The 17,534-nt window shown below is 39.7% G+C and overlaps 1 protein-coding gene across 2 annotated transcripts in view; it reads left to right on the top strand.

The window, feature by feature from the left end:
• si:dkey-97m3.1 (fatty acyl-CoA reductase 1) overlaps positions 1–17,534 on the top strand; it is an 89,252-nt gene that overhangs the window by 32,137 nt on the left and 39,581 nt on the right. For both annotated transcript variants that reach the window (XM_041780570.1, XM_041780569.1), the window contains exon 2: positions 2,786–3,073. In XM_041780570.1, the coding sequence (XP_041636504.1) occupies positions 2,786–3,073 (288 nt within the window). The remainder of the gene's footprint in view (positions 1–2,785; positions 3,074–17,534) is intronic.

Below are 17,534 nucleotides of genomic sequence, written 5' to 3'. Positions count from 1 at the left end.
TCTACGTAAATATCCAAGCTATGTGACGTAGCTAAAGCTAAAGCTCATGAAAGTCATGGATATCAGTACAAAGGCAGCCATGAAGCTAACTTTAGCTGTGATAGCTATGTTAGCTACAGAGTTACGTAGCTTACATCAGAGTCCTGCACAGGTCCAATTTTGAATTCAGCTTTTATGAAAAGATCTATTTGACATTAAAACTGGTGCTTGGCTGACATATGGAGATCTCATATGAGCTAACGGGCCTGTTTATCATAATCTTAAGTTTCTAAATCACTGACATGAAGAAGAAAGGAAAGAAAAAATTGGCACTGATGCAGACATAAACTGAAGCAACTTTGCAAGTTGCAACAACCTTAAAGCTATCCTGGAAACATTTCAGAATGAAAGTGTTGAGCGATAACATGGGTAGAAACAGAGCGATAGAGCTTTTACTTTGAAAATCTCAGGTGAGGTGTACCATAGCTGTCAGATCAGCCTGAAATAAATTGACAGATAGAATACACTGCAGTGCACACAACTTTCTTCATCTCTATTTTTATGAATGAAAAATCAGTGGGTTTGAAAAAATGAACTGATCCATTCAAAGTTCTACAAAATAAAAAAGCACAATGAACATGCTCACGCACAACACTGCTGGCTCATCTGCCCACATTTTGTTTATGTTGCCCATACCCGTGAAATTATATGATTATATTTGAAAAAGCCATGTTTTCTTGGGTCACCCATCAGGTACCCGACCTGATGCAGGGCTCTAAGCTACATCATCTAGGTAGCTTACATAGCAGCATTATCTTTAGCTACATTTGCTAATGCTCCAGTGCTTAAGATGACTACATCTACACTTGCTAGTGTAACTTTGTTAGCTTTAGATAAAGCTAACAAAGCTAGAGTGAGCCACCTTTCGCATATCTTTTTCTAAAACGGGATTTTAGCCCTTGCTTGGACCTCTGACCTTCTCCTGTTTATTTATGAAATGCTGCTTAGTCCAGGGGGTTTTCAAAGTGTCAGAAGTGAGCCTCCCCCAAGAGAAACTCATTTATTATGTGGACCCCCTTGCCTATAAGGTTATGATTTAACCAACGATGTTTTTAACCACTTATGTCTCATCTTTAAGTATTTCTATATTTTTGATTTTTTTGGTCTAAACATCCATCTTTCCCTGGCAATAGTTATTTGGTTTCAGTAATGAACTTACTGCTGCCTGATTATTCCCTCCGCCAAGGAGGATATGTGATCAGCAGGGTTAGTTAGTTTGTTAGCAACATAACTCAGAAAGTTATGGACGGATTTTGAATAGTCAAAAATGGCATAAGGAAGAACTGATTGGATTTTGGGACTGATCCAGATCACCATCTGGATCCAGGAATTTTTGGAGGGATTCTGTACTATTGGGAGATAGGGCTAATGGCAGAGGTCTGCGCTCTCTGCATGCTTTTCTAGTTATGCTCTGTGCTCTAATTTGGTGGGAATCATGAGTTTGCATCTATGCAGTAGATGCAGGATTGTATAACTGCAGATCATCCTCCACCTTCAGCCTGGTATTCACTTTTATCATTGTCGGTGCCAAAAACCTGCACTTGCATAGGCCCTCGTAGTGTTTATAGTGCTAAACGTCTTGGTCCGTTTACTTCTTGTCAAAAATCCCCCTGGTTTTAGTCACTAGACTTAGTGCTTTTGTCTCCATATGTCCCCTGGGTTTAAAGAACCTTATGCTGTTGTTAGCTTGTACATCTTTGCTAATTTAACACTGTGGCTGTTGAGCATCCTCAGGACTAATGCAGGAAAACCCCAACTTTAATAGTCAACTCTAATATAGTTCCTTTGTTAACTATAAATCTGTCCGTTTTGTCCCATGCACAGCAGAAGTTAGCAAAGCAGATCACCTTTTTCTGGTTAATAGTTTTGTGCCTCCTGTGAAGTCCTGCAGCAGGGGAGGCCTGCCTCACACACAAAACAGTTGGCTTAGTCTTGAATGTTTGAAGCTGGTAATTCTGCACAAACTCACCAACTTTTAAGGTGCATGGAGGATGAAAAAGGTCTTGGATGAAGCAGAAAACTCCAGAAACACTTTTAGTTTAGCAAATTATAAAAGTTCCGCTCTGACAGAAGCAGAGTCTCCGTAGGAGGGGGCATCTGAGATCTACAGTCCACAGCCAGACTGTCTTGAGATAATCTGGAAATTTTTTATGAAGATATCCCAGAATTGTGTCTACAGTTTAAATTTTTAATTCCTTTTGTGATCAACTACAGTGAAGTGAATATTTGAAGTCTATTTGAAGTTGTTGTAGGGCATATTTATCTCTGTATTACAGACAGCAGAGAAATGACTACAAAAGAGGAAGAGAAAATGCCAGTAACCAGTTACACAGCCGCAACCTGACTCTAAAGTGTTATGCAAATATCTTTAAAACTATTGTTGCAGCCTCCAAAGTTTCACTCTTCCTTTTAAGCCAAACCCACACTCAAGCTGAAGTCAAACTGCCCCTGAACGTTGCCCTCTCTCTGCATGCTGCTGTTTGAATATTCATCTCATTTGCATACTACTTTCATGTTGCTCCTGTCAGCTGGAAGGTCAGAGCAGAGTTGTATTTTTCCTCCATAAATATATCAAATTAAAGCCATTAAATTCTGTTCATTCATGCAACACTTTGCTCCTTTCCATCTATGAACCTGCCAAAACATTTGCCTTCCTCTCGCGCTGGATCATTATTTAAACCCATGTCCTCACACACCAGCAGCACCTGATTCACTATTAAACTCTCCCTCTCTTCCTCCTCTGCAGGATCTGTCAGAGGACCGGGACCTGGAAGGGTTCGGAGAGCAGGCGACAGACGTTCAGACCAGGCTAGCAGACGTCTGCAGTGGCACAACGGGGAGCGGGATGGCGTCCATACCGGAGTTCTACGCCGGAAAGAACGTGCTGATCACAGGAGCCACGGGCTTCATGGGGAAGGTGCTGGTGGAAAAACTGCTGAGGTCGTGTCCTGAAGTCAAAGCCCTGTACATCCTGGTCAGACCTAAAGCGGGGCAGTCCATGCAGCAGAGGGTCAGCGACATGATGACATGCAAGGTAAAGGGGCAAATGTACACTAATGCATCATGTTGCATCACCTTGACTCATAAAAAGTTGGGACAAATGTGAATAAGAAAAGAATACAGTGTTTTGCAAATCCTTTTTATTTGCTTTATTGACATTTTTGCTTACATTATGAATTTGATGCCTGCAACATGTTACAAAAAAGTTGGGACAGGAGCATGTTTACCACTGTGTTTGATTATCTTTTCTTCTAACAACACTCTGCAAGTCTGGGGACTGGAGATACTGATTGTTGAATTACTGTAGGTGGAATTCCCTCCATTCTCACTTTATGTACATCTTAGGTTACTCAGCAGTACAGGATTTCTGTTATTTTTTGCACCTTTGAGTGTACATTTTCAGGGGAAACAGGTGTGGACTGCATGCAAGCCATTCTAGTGCCCAGGTTCTTTGATTGTGAAGCCATGCTGTTGTAACTTGTGCAGAATGTGGCCTGGCTGAATTAAGCAGCAGTGTCTCTAAAACAGATGAATGAAAGCATATGCTGCTACGAAACATATCTGTACTTTTCAACTTTGATAACAGCCCAGATGGTTCTTTTCCTCTTTAGCAAATTTCCCCAGATCTTCCAGTGAAACAGTCAAGATATACAAACATTATTCCCTAATTTCCATGAAAATACTTGAGTGTTTAGAATCAAATTACCAAAAATATCCAAAGAACAAATTAACCAAACATTTCAAGGCAGTTATTTAAATCTGGATTGAAATTCTGGACAATTATCTAAAAAAATACTAAAATCAAAAATTACTTTGTTGTAGGGAGGCTAAAATCTAATGTCCTCATATGTGCATGCAGGCTAAAGTGCTAACTTTCTGTGGGCTGTCACCCACTTCCTGGGAATGACTGAGCATTTCAAGGGCGCTCCTTTTATAACTGATCATGGTACGATCACAATTAGCCTACCTGAACTTTAACCTAAGGTGTTTTTTGAGTATTTCACAACTGTCCTGTGTCTTTTTTGCTCCTTTCTCAACTGCTTTGGAGTATGTTGCAGGCATCAAATTCAGCATGTGTGTTCATTTCTTTAAAAAAAATTGCATTTTTATCACTTTGAACTTTAAATATCTTGCCTTTCTGCTGTATTCAGTTAAGTATAAAAGGTTTTGAAAGTCACTTTATTCTGTTTTGGTTTGGTTTGGGTTTTTTTTACATTTTACTCAAGGTCCCAGCTTTTTTTTTTGACTTGGGCTTTGCATGTACAGCATGCTTGATGCTTTATGCATTAAAACTTCCTTTTTATTTGAGTATATAAAAGTAAAAATGGTGCATTTTGGCTGTTCTGTTGGTTTTTAAGGACAAATGAAAGGAAAATTAACACTTAAAAGCTTTGGATTGGGCTCCTTTTTGGATGAATTATGCAACATTTGGTGTTGTTTTTCCTTCCCAACTGCAGCTTGGAAAAGAAAGCCTCTTATCAGTGGCCAGGGCTCATGGATTTCTTTGTCTTGTCATATATTTTATTCATCCTAGAGGGGAAATTTGGAGTTTAGTCTCTGTTATTGAAGATGCTGCACACATAGGCTAGGAATACTCGCACATGCACAAACAGGATCCTGTGAAGAGATCGTTGGTCACGCCATCGTGGCAATTTACTATCATGTAAAAATCAAAACCTGGCGGTTAATAAACGTGAAAAAGCAGTAAAAATGGACCCATTAGCTCATGAAGTGCTCCTCTTAGAGCATTAAAGAGCAGTCCTGAGTCCACCCATCAATCACGGTGACTTCAGCTCTGTTTGGACATTTGAATAGTGGGCTGTTGATTCAAATCCCCATTCAAACTAAGGCCTGTTCATATGGTGTTGCAGTTTTTATAGAACAATAGAAATTTGCCTGTGAGTTATGGCAGCAGCTGCTGTTGCCATAGCAGTCGAGGCTTAATGACCCAGGAAGAGTCCAATAGTTCATCTGCAGACTTCTGCAGGGAGACACCAAAGAGTCAGAGAGCACAAACAGGGAGTCAGATGGAGAAAAGGTGAACTGAAGTGGAAGCTGAGGAAGAGCAGAGCGCTAATGGGTGGAGATCTAAATGTGTGGCGTCAGCTGTATCAGGCCATGACTCAACAAAAACCCTCCAAACTACACCGGACTTAATGAGGTTTAAAGCACTGACGTCGTGTGCGTATTGATGCTGCTGCTGCGTGCTCGTGCTGCTCCACTCTGCTCAGCTCGGCTCGGCTGTTGTTGGCCTCAAACTGTCAGCACACCTAAGAAAATCACACTTTGGCTGAATCCCACGTCGTCTCTCTCTAACAGCATCTATTTTTATCACTCCCATTGAACCCAGGTAGTGCATTCATTATTCTACTGTGGGATGTGTTTGGCTTTGAGAATTTGTTCCTTAATTTAGCTGAGCTTTTCTTTTTCTTTCTTTTGACTTTTTTCTTTTAATTCTGCGTCTGTGTTTAAAGATGGAAGCTTCAGTCCCAGAACATTTCTCTCCCACCATATAATTAGTTCACTAGGCCATAACGCTGGTTAAGAGTGAAGAGTGTCAGCTAAAAGCACACTGTAATTTCTAAACAGCTTTAATGGATAGAGTGGGCGACATGAAGAGAGATTTACAGACATAAACACCTTTTAAACAGGTGTCTGTCTTCTGCTGCAGGATTAAAGGAAAGAAAAAAAGCACTGAAAATCAAAAATTTACCTCTTACATATCAGAAAAATGCAGAAAAACAGTGTATTCATGAAGGAGGAGAGAATGCATGAGCTTAATCCTACTATGTGCAGAACTTGTAGGCGTATTTGGGCTAAAAATTTAGGCTGAAAAAAGGCGTGAAATGATGAGTAAGCCTGTCTGGGTGGAAAGGAGGATAGACACAACCCCAGAAGTGCTCTGGATGTCCTTAAATATTTACAGGAGCATGGTAAAATCATCTGTTAAAAATAGCAAAATCCATGCTTTTAGGGCAGAGTAAGGGGTGCATGTGGCAAGGAAGCTACTCTAGGGTACTGTCCAGGCAGATACTAGAGTTGCCACAAGCCTCTGGTCTTGCCATGTCCTAGAGCACAAATACTGCCGGCAGTCTCCGGACCACATACCGCTAGAGGTGAAAGCCCTTGGTAAAAGAAATGCCATTGAGCTTGACCTTGCCTGCCAAGGTGTTACGATCTTTTCATAATCTAGGGGTAACTAAAAGGAGTAACATAATAAATTTATAAAATTACACAAGTGTAACTAATAAAAAAACTCCCAACTAGAAAAGCAAGAATTTCAAAGATTTATTGACGATGAAAGTAGGTAATAACAAAATTAAGCCTTAATTGACCAAGTGGTGAACAAAGGAAAAAGGTTTGCTAACAAAGAATTGACTAATGAAAACCTAAAATGGAAGTACTGACTTCAGGGAACTCAAAGGCCAAATTAACAAACAAAAACCCCAGATCTAACTACAAAAGAACCAACCTAGACTATCTGTACCAAAATTAAAAAATAATTCTAAACTCCCTAACTGACCACAAAACAGGAGAAAACCAGAACCTAACAAAAATGGCAGAAATTCCCCTACCCTCTGTCTTTAACTAAAATTGTTTGACTTAATCAGATACCAACAGAAGCAAGCTTACAACAATCAGGCAAACACACATCATGGCTCAGGAGTGGAGGGAGAGAGACTGAGGCTCTGTCTTGGGTGTCTTTTGTAACCTCTCAGATAAGCCAGATCAGCCTCAGCTGCTGCAGACTCCTGAGGTGTGGCAGACCTGCAACACAATCAGGGTGAGAGAGGGCCTAAACAAAAACAGAGGATTCACCTATATAAAACTGACTTTGCCTTATCAGAGGCCGTAACACAAGGTCAACATGTCTAGATTGAAAAACCTGTTTTTCAGCTAATAGATTAAGCCAAAGACAGAGCTGGTTTCAGCTAATAGCTCGCTAGTACAATTCAAGTTGATTAAAAGGGACTGTGTTTAACCTTCTTTTTTGGTCATTTTTCAAGGACTTTTGTTGTCTGCTGTCTATTAAAACTTTGTCTTTCGCATTCTAACATGCTAGCCAGTGATGTTTCTAGGTGGATAATTTCACATCTAATTAAACACAAATTACAATTGTTAATAGTTGGCTAATCTCGTCAAGAACACTCCACCCCCCGCCCCCCCCCCAAAAAAAGAAAAAGAAAAACCAGTTGAAATCATGCATCATTTATTTGAGGGGATCACAGCAGCAGTAGGTAAGTGTCTTTACAGAATGTGGCTGATGTTAGCATTGCTAGCTTCACTATCCTTCAATCTTCTTTGCATGTTAGTATGCACAGAAGGATATCAGAAGATCTTTATCTCCCCAAAGAGCAATTTTGTTTGCAACATGAAGAAATCACAAACACATAAATACATGTAAATACATACATTTTTAAAAACAGCATGTGTCTTGAATGCATAGAGAGAGGCTGAGTCAAGGAGAGGAGCAGGGACTAGACAGTCTGGTAGTTATTCAGGGCTCACATATTTGATTTATAATGATGTTATGTATGACTTATATATCAGTCGTAAGTAAATATCAGCTGACATTTTTTATCTGCTGATGCTGATATTAAACTTTTAATACTGACAATATGTCATTATTGTCCCCGCCTACTAAGAAGCACTATTCAGCAAGGTCCTTTAAGAAAGGGGCATTTAATGTATCTTCTGCTTGTGTTTGCAGTCTTTGCTTCTTAACTGATTTCAATTGAATGTGGCTTCACCCTAATAGTGTGTCCGCTATCAGGACACTGCTTGATGCCCTGCCAAGCACACTCACTCATGCTTGCTCCGCATTCAGAAGTGATTTCATTAAATTTCCATGACCAAGCCTCAAGTACTAATTGCTATTCATGCCAGTCCTCGGGTCAGTTTTATTCTATTCAGCGTTGGGATAATTCATGAAGGAGAACCGGGTTTTTTTTTTTTTTTTTTTTTTTTTTTTTGTCTATCGAGGAGCCTCTCCCTCTCATCCTTCAAGCTGGGGCCAGTATCTTTCTTACCACCTGTTGCTAGGTAACCACTAAGAGATCTGTCCCGTGGATGTAATCGGGGAGAGCTGCCCCGAGGAGGGAAAAAGGACAAACAGATAGGAATCTCATTGTCTGTGCGAATCTCTGACATTTAAGTCCTCTCTGTCTGTGTTTGTGAGCCCAGGCTTCTGATCCGCTGGAAATGTTTAGACGCCTGCAGCTCTGGCTTCAGTGCCAGGCAACGAATGGCATGTCAGGCACTTGATACAAGTAGGCCTCTGGGTAGATGAGGCCTCTCTCCTGTCGCTCTCTGTAGCATACTTTTTCCACCCACTGGCTTTTGTTGGACGCAGTGACAGTTAATGAGGCTGTGCAGCATCCTCGATGTATCTGCAAGTGATGGCGGAGGGAGGGGGAATGCTTTAGTGGGATGGCATCTTGGGCTATTTTGCCTACAAAGCAGGATACTGCAAGTAGAGGATTTACTCTGTGTTACTGTAAAATGACTATTGATTATCTCTTAAGGGTTTCCTCAGTGATCAATATTGCAGCTCTGCCATCAGTTACACCAGACAATTTTGAACCTTGTGTTTTTGTGTTCCTCGAGTGCTGAGGAGACTTGATAATTACCTCATCTGTTATCAGGGTTTGTAGGAAAAAAAACTGAATTATGAAACACAAATTCCTAACTGGGTTTATAATTCGAGCCCAGTGGGTTGAGTAGAGTGTGGCTAAAGTCAGCAGCTAGCGCCACCAGCTTTCGTTCCTCTTTGCAGATCAATACATTTCGTAATTTAGTTTTTCCTCACTTTGTTTGAGTAGTTATACATGAGTATAACCATCAACAGCTTACATACAACTTTATTTCCATTTTCTGGTTCAAAATACTTCCCTGTCAGATGCTAACTGCTAAGCTTTTCATGTGCCTGGGATCAATACATTTCGTAATTTAGTTTTTCCTCACTTTGTTTGAGTAGTTATACATGAGTATAACCATCAACAGCTTACATACAACTTTATTTCCATTTTCTGGTTCAAAATACTTCCCTGTCAGATGCTAACTGCTAAGCTTTTCAAGTGCCTGGGAAAAGCTCCGGCATTAACTGACCTATAGTGGCTACTAGTGGTAGGAGGCCTCAATACACTCATAAAGGAGCATTTGGCCAGGCCAGTGTTTAAAAAAAAAAATGAGGGATGGTCAGTTTAACCTACTTATAAAACTAGAGCCAGCTAATTTGATATCCAAATTTAGCTGCTTAGCCGGCTAAGCACACACATTCTTAATAGTAGTATTTGGGGCAAAGAAAACAGTTGTTCTTTTAATTAATCATGTAACTAACTGAGACTTAATGCAACTCTAAAACTGAGTTGTAATCTTGTCGAATCCTTTCCTAAAAAGCAGGCTAAATATTTCATTTAAAGAAGGCCAAAAGACCTGAATATTTTCCGTAGATGTTCCAAGGCAAATTCATTTACATCTAGTTACCACTGATTATAATTCCATTTAGCCATATAGTCTAAAGACAAATAAAAACATAACCTGACATGCCAGATAGATTGTTTCATATATCCATTGCATTGATAAATTTCAAATTCATCTGGGAAACCTCCAATACAACGTGTATGGTAAGTGTAGGACTGTTCAAAAAATTTTCAGAAGGTGACTGGATAATGTTCTGTTTGTCACTTTCATTTTAGACGTGGCAAAAATGGGTCAAGAGAGTAAAAGAAAATGACAGAAAGTGGAAAATTGGGTTAAGAGGGGGAAAAATGAGAAAAAGGATGATGAAATAGGATTAAACTGTGAAAAAATTGGGCAACAGTGAAAAAAGAGGGTCAACAGAGGCAAAAACATCGACAGAGAACAGTTAGAAAAAGTGGGAAAAGGAGTTAATTTTTAATACACTGGTTAATAGAGGAAGGTGGTGAAACAGTGACACAAGTGACAGAATTTATAGTGGCTAAATTGGACAGAAAATGTGACAAAATAAGATTAAAAAGTAACAAAAATGGGTTAAATGAGGCAAAAATTAGGCAATGAGGTAAACAGAGGCAGGAAATAGGTGGAGAGTGGCAAAAATGGAAATAAAAGTGGTGAAATAGGACTAAAAAGTGATCAAGACAAGCATCAATGCTACTGAAACATGCATTGATACTATCAATAAATCAGAACTGGGGCGGACGTGTTCTCTGAGTTTATCAGGGGCCCGGTGAAATCTGTGGGCAGGCATCAACACTGGGGGCAGCCATTGCTAATGGGTCACAGCTCAACTTAACCCCACTCATGGCTACTGCCACATTCTCCTCAAATGACGCTGATTGGTCAGAACCATTTTCAGTTTGGCACAAACTTTGTGGATTAGAGCTTTGCAAGATAGATTGATGAGAGTGTGGCAAATCCATTTGCTTTGCAAGGTAATTTTGACTGCGGTGGAAGATGCCAAGGGCATTTTTAGAGCCCAGGACACTGAGTGATAAAAATGCTGGACTACATTGGTTTTGTATTGAAATGAGCACCGGCAAAGCTAGGAGTGCCGGCTGTGGACACAGGCCATAAAAGAGGCAAAATATTCCATCAAGTATTATTTATAACCAGAGCAGACTTTCTCACATTGGCTTTAATGGTTTTAACATTTTGAGTGATTTTTAGGAGGAAACCTCCAGAGGGGGCCGTAGTGGCTGTCCCAGGCCAGAAGATGTCTAGCATCGCCCCTGCATCAACTTTGAGTAGAAACTTTCCAACTGTGTTCTCCTTTCAAAAATTTTCCCAGAGTGAACAAACGCTTCTTGTTTGACTTTATTTAAGCAGTCTACTGTCATCAGATGCAAGCTGGTGAATTTGACTGCATTTTGTTTAAACAAATCCTCTAATTGGCTGAAGCAGAGCAAAGCACATCAGAAGGCGAGAAAGTCATCTCGCTTTCAGACGGAATGCTTTTCAAGCTGTAGTAGCATAAGTGTTTCCTTTTTTCCTTTTTGTTCTTCTCACTTAGCAATGACGGCACACCCTTAACTGACTAGTGGACTCTAAGAAAGAAGGATGGCCGCTGGCGATGCCTTGTTGAAGCACATACTTGCATATCTCCCTTAAGACAGAAATAAACTGCTTCATTCCTCACATGCTTGGGATATCAGTGTCCTGCTATTATGTAACTGCTGATGCAAAGAAAAGAAGCCACACCTGCGTCCTCTATATCCAGGACGCGTGGGCATGAGTATAAAAATGAGGGCGTGGGATGACACGAGCAAGTCTATAACACATAAGAGAGTTTTGGAGGAATAGATGACGTCTGTTTTTGAATGCATGTGCAGATATTTTCCACAAGAGGAGATCATGCATGTTTCTTTCAGGCTCTAGTAATGAATTATTAACAGTAGAGCATGTTAGAGACACTTGGATGCACACTTGCATGAAGTAAAAGGAGGTTAATGTATCTGTACGAAAGTCACTTTCTTGGTAATTTTATCCTTAAAATGCACTTTGAAATTAGACTTCCGTGTTCCCTTTCATTATACTCTGTGTGAATCTCTGTGCACCAGACTCTAACTGTGGTTTTCACTCCCTTGCCCATTATCCTACTCTGATCTGTCATGACTACATCCTGTCATTGATTTCCTCTTGTTTGCATCCAGAGCCAGGTGATCATTCTCAGCCGTATAAATATTCAAGATTTATTGATTCCCCTGCTGGCTCAAACAGGTTGCGCTGTGTTTCCACTTGTGGAGCTGCTGAAATCCTCGCCTGAATTGTTAATGTTGGCTGTCAGCACAGGCACACCTGAAGCATCGACCTCTCAATCCTGAAGCGAGATCAGACCATTCAAAACATGCAATCCCTGTCGTGCATTCCTGATGTAAGATTCATAAGCTAAATCCTGCAGTAAATACGTGTGAAAGTGTGTTTAATTTTGGCGTGTCAGGCTCTGTCAAAACAGCGGCTTTTGGAGATGAGCGTGAGAGGGTTGACAGTGTTGCACATTACAAGTGATTTGAGAGACAAGTGATGGCTGTGCTGCTCCTCCCCTGAGATGAAGGCAAAGGGGACCCAGTGCTTTGCGTATAATTAGGCTGCAAATTAGCTCAGTTTATGAAACAAATTAGCACATTAAAACGTCACAGGTGAAGTCATTAAGCGAGCAAGGACATGCGTAGTGCCGACTCAGTTCTTCAGGGGACTGTTGTAGCCCAGCCCAGTGCCTACACAGCATGTGCAGAGTCTGTCAAACTGTTTCATCTCTCCACATCCATATGGCTCCTACAGCAGGAAGCTTTATGCTTGTGATGTAATGGTTTTTCCCTTTTTATTATTGCCTCTGCACCCTCATAAAAACACTGTTAAGAGGAATACTTACCATACATCTGTGCGCTGTAAATCCTCCTCATGTAGTTCATAAAATTAAAGCTGTTCTTTGAGGGAGCATGTGTACTCTGATGAGAGGAAGCATCTTGATAGACGGTAAAGGGTACCCTGAAATGGGTGTGAAGATGCTTTAAAAATGGAGCTAAAGTTAAACAAAAAAAGCAGGCAAGGAGAACACAAAATGGATGCAAAGGAGTGTTCAAAACTGACAAATTGGGTACCCTGAAACCAGTGCCTGTGACTTGAAACTGTTTGGAAAGGGTACCTTGAAACTTACATTACTAGGACCTTGAATTATGATCAAGGGTATTCTAAAATTGCAAAAAGAGTTCCTACAAACTGACTTAAAAGCCTATCTTGAAATAGACTCTTTAGGGTAACTCAGAACCGAAGCCAAAAACCCCTTGAAGTGTGCCTTCATCTTGGTTTCAGATCTGGCACTTTGGGTAAATCAAAACACCTTAAAACAGAAGCAAAAGCTTCTTCAAACATGCACTGAAAAGTTCCTTGACACAGATGCTAAACGATACCCTAGGATAGAAGCTTAAAGCAAACATGTTTTAGGCCACCTTGAAATGGACGCTTAAGGTACTTTGAAACAGACACTGGGTACCATGTCACAAATGCGGAAAGACACTTGAATTAAGGGTAGCATGAAAATGACACTAACAAGTTTCTTGGAAACAGAAGCAATGTCTCACAAAGTCCCAAAATTATAAGTATCTTAAATACCCTAAAGAGTACCCTAAAACGCACTTTTCCAACTGACTTTAAATAGTTATTTGAATCAGATGCTAAAGACTTGCTTGGAGTTGATGCTAAAGGGTACCTGGAGCTGAATGCTAAAAGACTACTTAAAATGCTGGCTATAGATAAACTTGACAATGCAGCTAAGGATAGCATAAAACAGATACTAAAGGGTACCTCAAAAGAAACAGAGGGGTTCTTACAAACCTACACTATGGGTACACTGAAACGTATACTGAAGAGTACCCTAAAACACATACTGAATGCGTTGTCTAGACATACTCGAGGGTTTCTCAGAAGGAACAGCGAAGACTGACTTAAAATTAATTGTAAAAGGTACCTTAAAATACTTGGTACAAGAAGCTTTTAAAGTGTAACGGAAGAAATTGTTCCACTTAAAGCTAAGATGCATGAAAGAGATACTGAAGGGTACCTTGAAACTGACACTAACAGGATCATGAGTCCTGATCAAAGCTATCAAAAAATTGCAAAAAGCACTTTCTAAACAGACACTTGATAGTTCAGAAGAACAGATTTGAGTGCCTATATTAAAACAGCCCCTTAAGGGTACCTTGAAACCCAGGTCAAAACCCCCTTTAAACAGAGTAAGTGACCTTCTTTAAACCTGGTACTTTGGGTACCTCAAAACACATGCTGAACTGAAGAGTTCCTTGACACAGATGCTAGGTACTAGTACCTTAAAATAGAAGCCGAAAGCGCTATCTAAATAAATGTTTTAAGCTACCCTGAAATGGACACTTAAGGGTATTTTGAAACAGATGCTACAAGATACTTTTAAACTGTGAAAGAATATCTTGTTCCATTTAAAGCTGAGTGATATAAAAGGGGTACTCATGGATGTCATGTACCTGACACTATTAGAACCTTGAAATGTGATCAAGGGTATCAAAATACTGCAAAAAGCTTTTTATTAAACAGAAACATATGAGTTCCAAAATACATATTGAAAGCCTATCTTAAAACAGACAGTAAAGGACTTTGAAATCTAGACAAAAACCCTTGAAACAGAGACCATGAAGTGAAACAGAGACCAAAGTTCTGTAAAACTGACATGTTTGGTACCTCAAAGCACATGCTACACAGTACCTTGACACAGGCTAAAGGCACTTTCAACATCAACTGAGTAGTTTTTTGATGCAGATGCTAAAGGGTACCTTACAAACAAAACTGAAAGCACTCTCTAAACAAATGTTCTAGAATACCCTGAAATGGACACATACGAGTTCTTTGAAACAGATTCTAAAGACTATGTTGAAATGGAAGCTAAATACTGCTGTGAAACAAAGTTCTGAAACTTAAAGCTACTTTGAAATATTCTGTGAAGGGTACCTCAACATGGACGCTAAAGGCTACCACGCTACAGTGTTTAAGGGTGCTTTGAAATACATGCTAAAGGCTACCTTCAAATGGAAGCTAAATACAGCCATGAAACAAAGTTATGAAACTTAAAACTACCTTTAACTGGACTCTGAAGGGTACCTTAACATGGACGCTAAAGGCTACCTTGATACAGTGCTTTAGGGTGCTTTAAAATAGATGCTAAAGGTTACCTTAAATGGAAGCTTAATACTGCCATGAAACAAAGTTATGAATCTTAAACTAATTGTAAATGAACTCTGAAGGGTACCTCGACATGGACGCATAAGGCTACCTTGATACAGTCCTTAAGGGTGCTTTGAAGTAGATGCTAAAGGCTACCTTGAAACGGAAGCTAAATGCTGCCATTAAAACACATTTATGAAACTTAAAACTACTTTTAAATGAACTCTGAAGGGTACTTTGACACAGACAGTAAGGCTACATTGAAAAACATACATATTAAATCTACTTCAAAAGACACTAAAGGCTACCTTAAAAAAGAGTTCTTGCAAAAGAAGCTTTAAGGTACTTTAAAACAGACCCTATCTAATTCCATTAATTGGTGCTTTATGGGATTTCGAAGCTCAGACCAAAGGCTCTTAAAACTGATGTCAGATTCTACCCTTAAAGAGAGGCACACTTAAACCATATCTTAAGGATACCTTACTATATACACTTAAAGGTTTTTAACAGGATAATGCCCTTATATACATTTTGTCTGACTTTTAAGACAATAACTTGTATTTTATAGAGGAGAAAGGGTACTAGAAAACTTTAAAGGCCAATTTTTGTCTTGTGGAGCTTTTGCATTCACTTTATTTTAAAGCATGCTCTGTGATGGGTAAAAAGCTGCAGGAAAGCAAAGGCGGCCAACAAATGGATTTTAATGGTGTAAAGAAAAAAGCACTTGTGTATTTCCTCTTTCACTCTCATTTTTATCTGGCCTTTAGGGGATTGTGGTTAAGTTTATGTTTGTGTTATTGATCAGGGTCTGATGGCTTCTGTCAGGTTCTGTCTTGAAGAGTTTGTTCAGGGCTCACAATGAGATATCTTTTTATAGCTATTAAGTGTTTGTGTGTTTTTTTAGTTATGTTTAAAAAATAACCAGCAGCTGTTTCTAAAGTTAGTGACGAGACACTTTTCTGTGACTTAAACCGAGCCAAAACAAGCTTCCCTTATCCTGAATTAAAAAGGGTTTTGTTATCTAAACTGAATTACACCGTCAAGACTTTGATGCCACAGCCCTGCTGCTCTATGTAAGCCAGTATCCACCCCAACTTAGTCTTTGTATCTCTGTTGTTGTCTATAAAAACAGTGCGTCATTCAATCCAAATGAACGTAATCCAAGAAGCGGTCACATTGTCACCACAACATAATTAGAAAAGCAGTTTAGTACTGTATAAACATAGCTTTAATAAGACAGGTTTGTATCACAGAGGATCATGTTCATCAAGATTACAGCCTGCCCAGCTCCGTCTTCTAACACAATGTGATACAGTAAACCAGCCTGCTTTAATAATGGTGTCTGTGACACTGGCATTTTTTTATTGTCATGTCCCAGAACAACAAACAGTCCCAGTGTCACAGAGGTGAACTGAAATGTTTTTAGACACAAGCCATGTTTCTCTGTGGTTGCTGTAGTTTGACAAAAAAAGGAAATCTGCCCAAGGCTTTTTGGTTATTTTTACACATGCACGCAACGTTCAGAAAGCTTGATTTGCATTTTACAGAAGAGCAGGAGCACTTAAGGGCCAATAGATCATCTTCAAGACCGCAAAAGGTAAGAAGAGCCGACGGAGCTAAAGACTTGAGTGATTGGAGTCACAGAAAAGAGCTCTTGACTTGGACTTTGCTGCTCTTGCACTTGACTTATGAATACCTTGAGAACAAAACAGACTTTTTGCAAAATAACACGACAAGGAGAAACTATAAAGATAATATCAGGTAGGCCTTACACAACCATATCGTTTGACTGCCTGTTCAAATTCAGATAAAAGCCGAAACTTGAATACATATAGGCTAAGTTTGAAAAAAGCCAGTGATAGAAGGGATACCACACCCATTTCACAGTGTCAGTTCCTTTTAAAGGTACATTCTGCATTGCTTTTTTATTTGTTAATGTACATTCAGAGAGGTTGGGTGGGGAGTGTTTGTGGACAGCCATTTTCAGGTCTCTCCAGGGATATTTGATAGAGTTAAGGTCAGGGCTCTGGCTGGGCCACTATAGGACATTCACAGACTTGTCCTTAAGCCACTCCTATGTTGTTTTAGCTGTGTGGTGAAGGCCATTGTCATAATGGAAGGTGTTCCTTCAGTGTAGTCTGAGGTCCTGAGTGCTCCTGAACAGGTTTTCATCGAGGATATCTTCGTACTTTGCTTCATTCAGCTTTTCCTCGACCCTGACAAGTCTCCAAGTCCCTGCAGCTGAAAATCACCCCCACAGCATGATGCTGCCACCACCATGCTTCACTGTGTATATGGTCACGAAAGTGACAATGTAACAGTGTGATTGAAAAATTAGTATGTAATAATATAAGACCTCCAACTTATCGCAATCAACCTGTTGAAGCTGACAGCCTTTATGGAAATGAAACTAAACCATTCTGTTAGATTTTTCACATTTAGACCTAGTAGTAAAAGTTAGCCTGGAAGACCTTTAAAAGGAAACAAGTGCCGTCATGTACATATGTTTCGTGCATGTAGGACGTGAAGGATTCATCATTGGGCCCGATGTGCCAAAACCCAGGGCTGTTCTTCACAAGACTGTACATTTGCACAGTTTTATTTTGTAATGTGGCAAATCCTTATTTAATGACTTTGAGTTCCTAATGTCTTTTACACAGAAGGACTTGGACAGAATTTTGGATTATTTCTCTTCATGTAATGTCTGAAGAATCACATCCTTTGAGGGATTTCTTTCTTAAAATAGTCGGGAAATCTTATTACATGTTGTAGGCTTGATACTTTACTTGAAAAAAGAAAATATTGACACCTATTTCAATAGCATG

Source organism: Cheilinus undulatus, linkage group 23 (assembly GCF_018320785.1).
Source record: "Cheilinus undulatus linkage group 23, ASM1832078v1, whole genome shotgun sequence".
Taxonomy (NCBI): domain Eukaryota; kingdom Metazoa; phylum Chordata; class Actinopteri; order Labriformes; family Labridae; genus Cheilinus; species Cheilinus undulatus.
The sequence above is the reverse complement of the archived record's forward strand: the minus strand, read 5'-3'. Positions and strand labels throughout refer to the sequence as shown.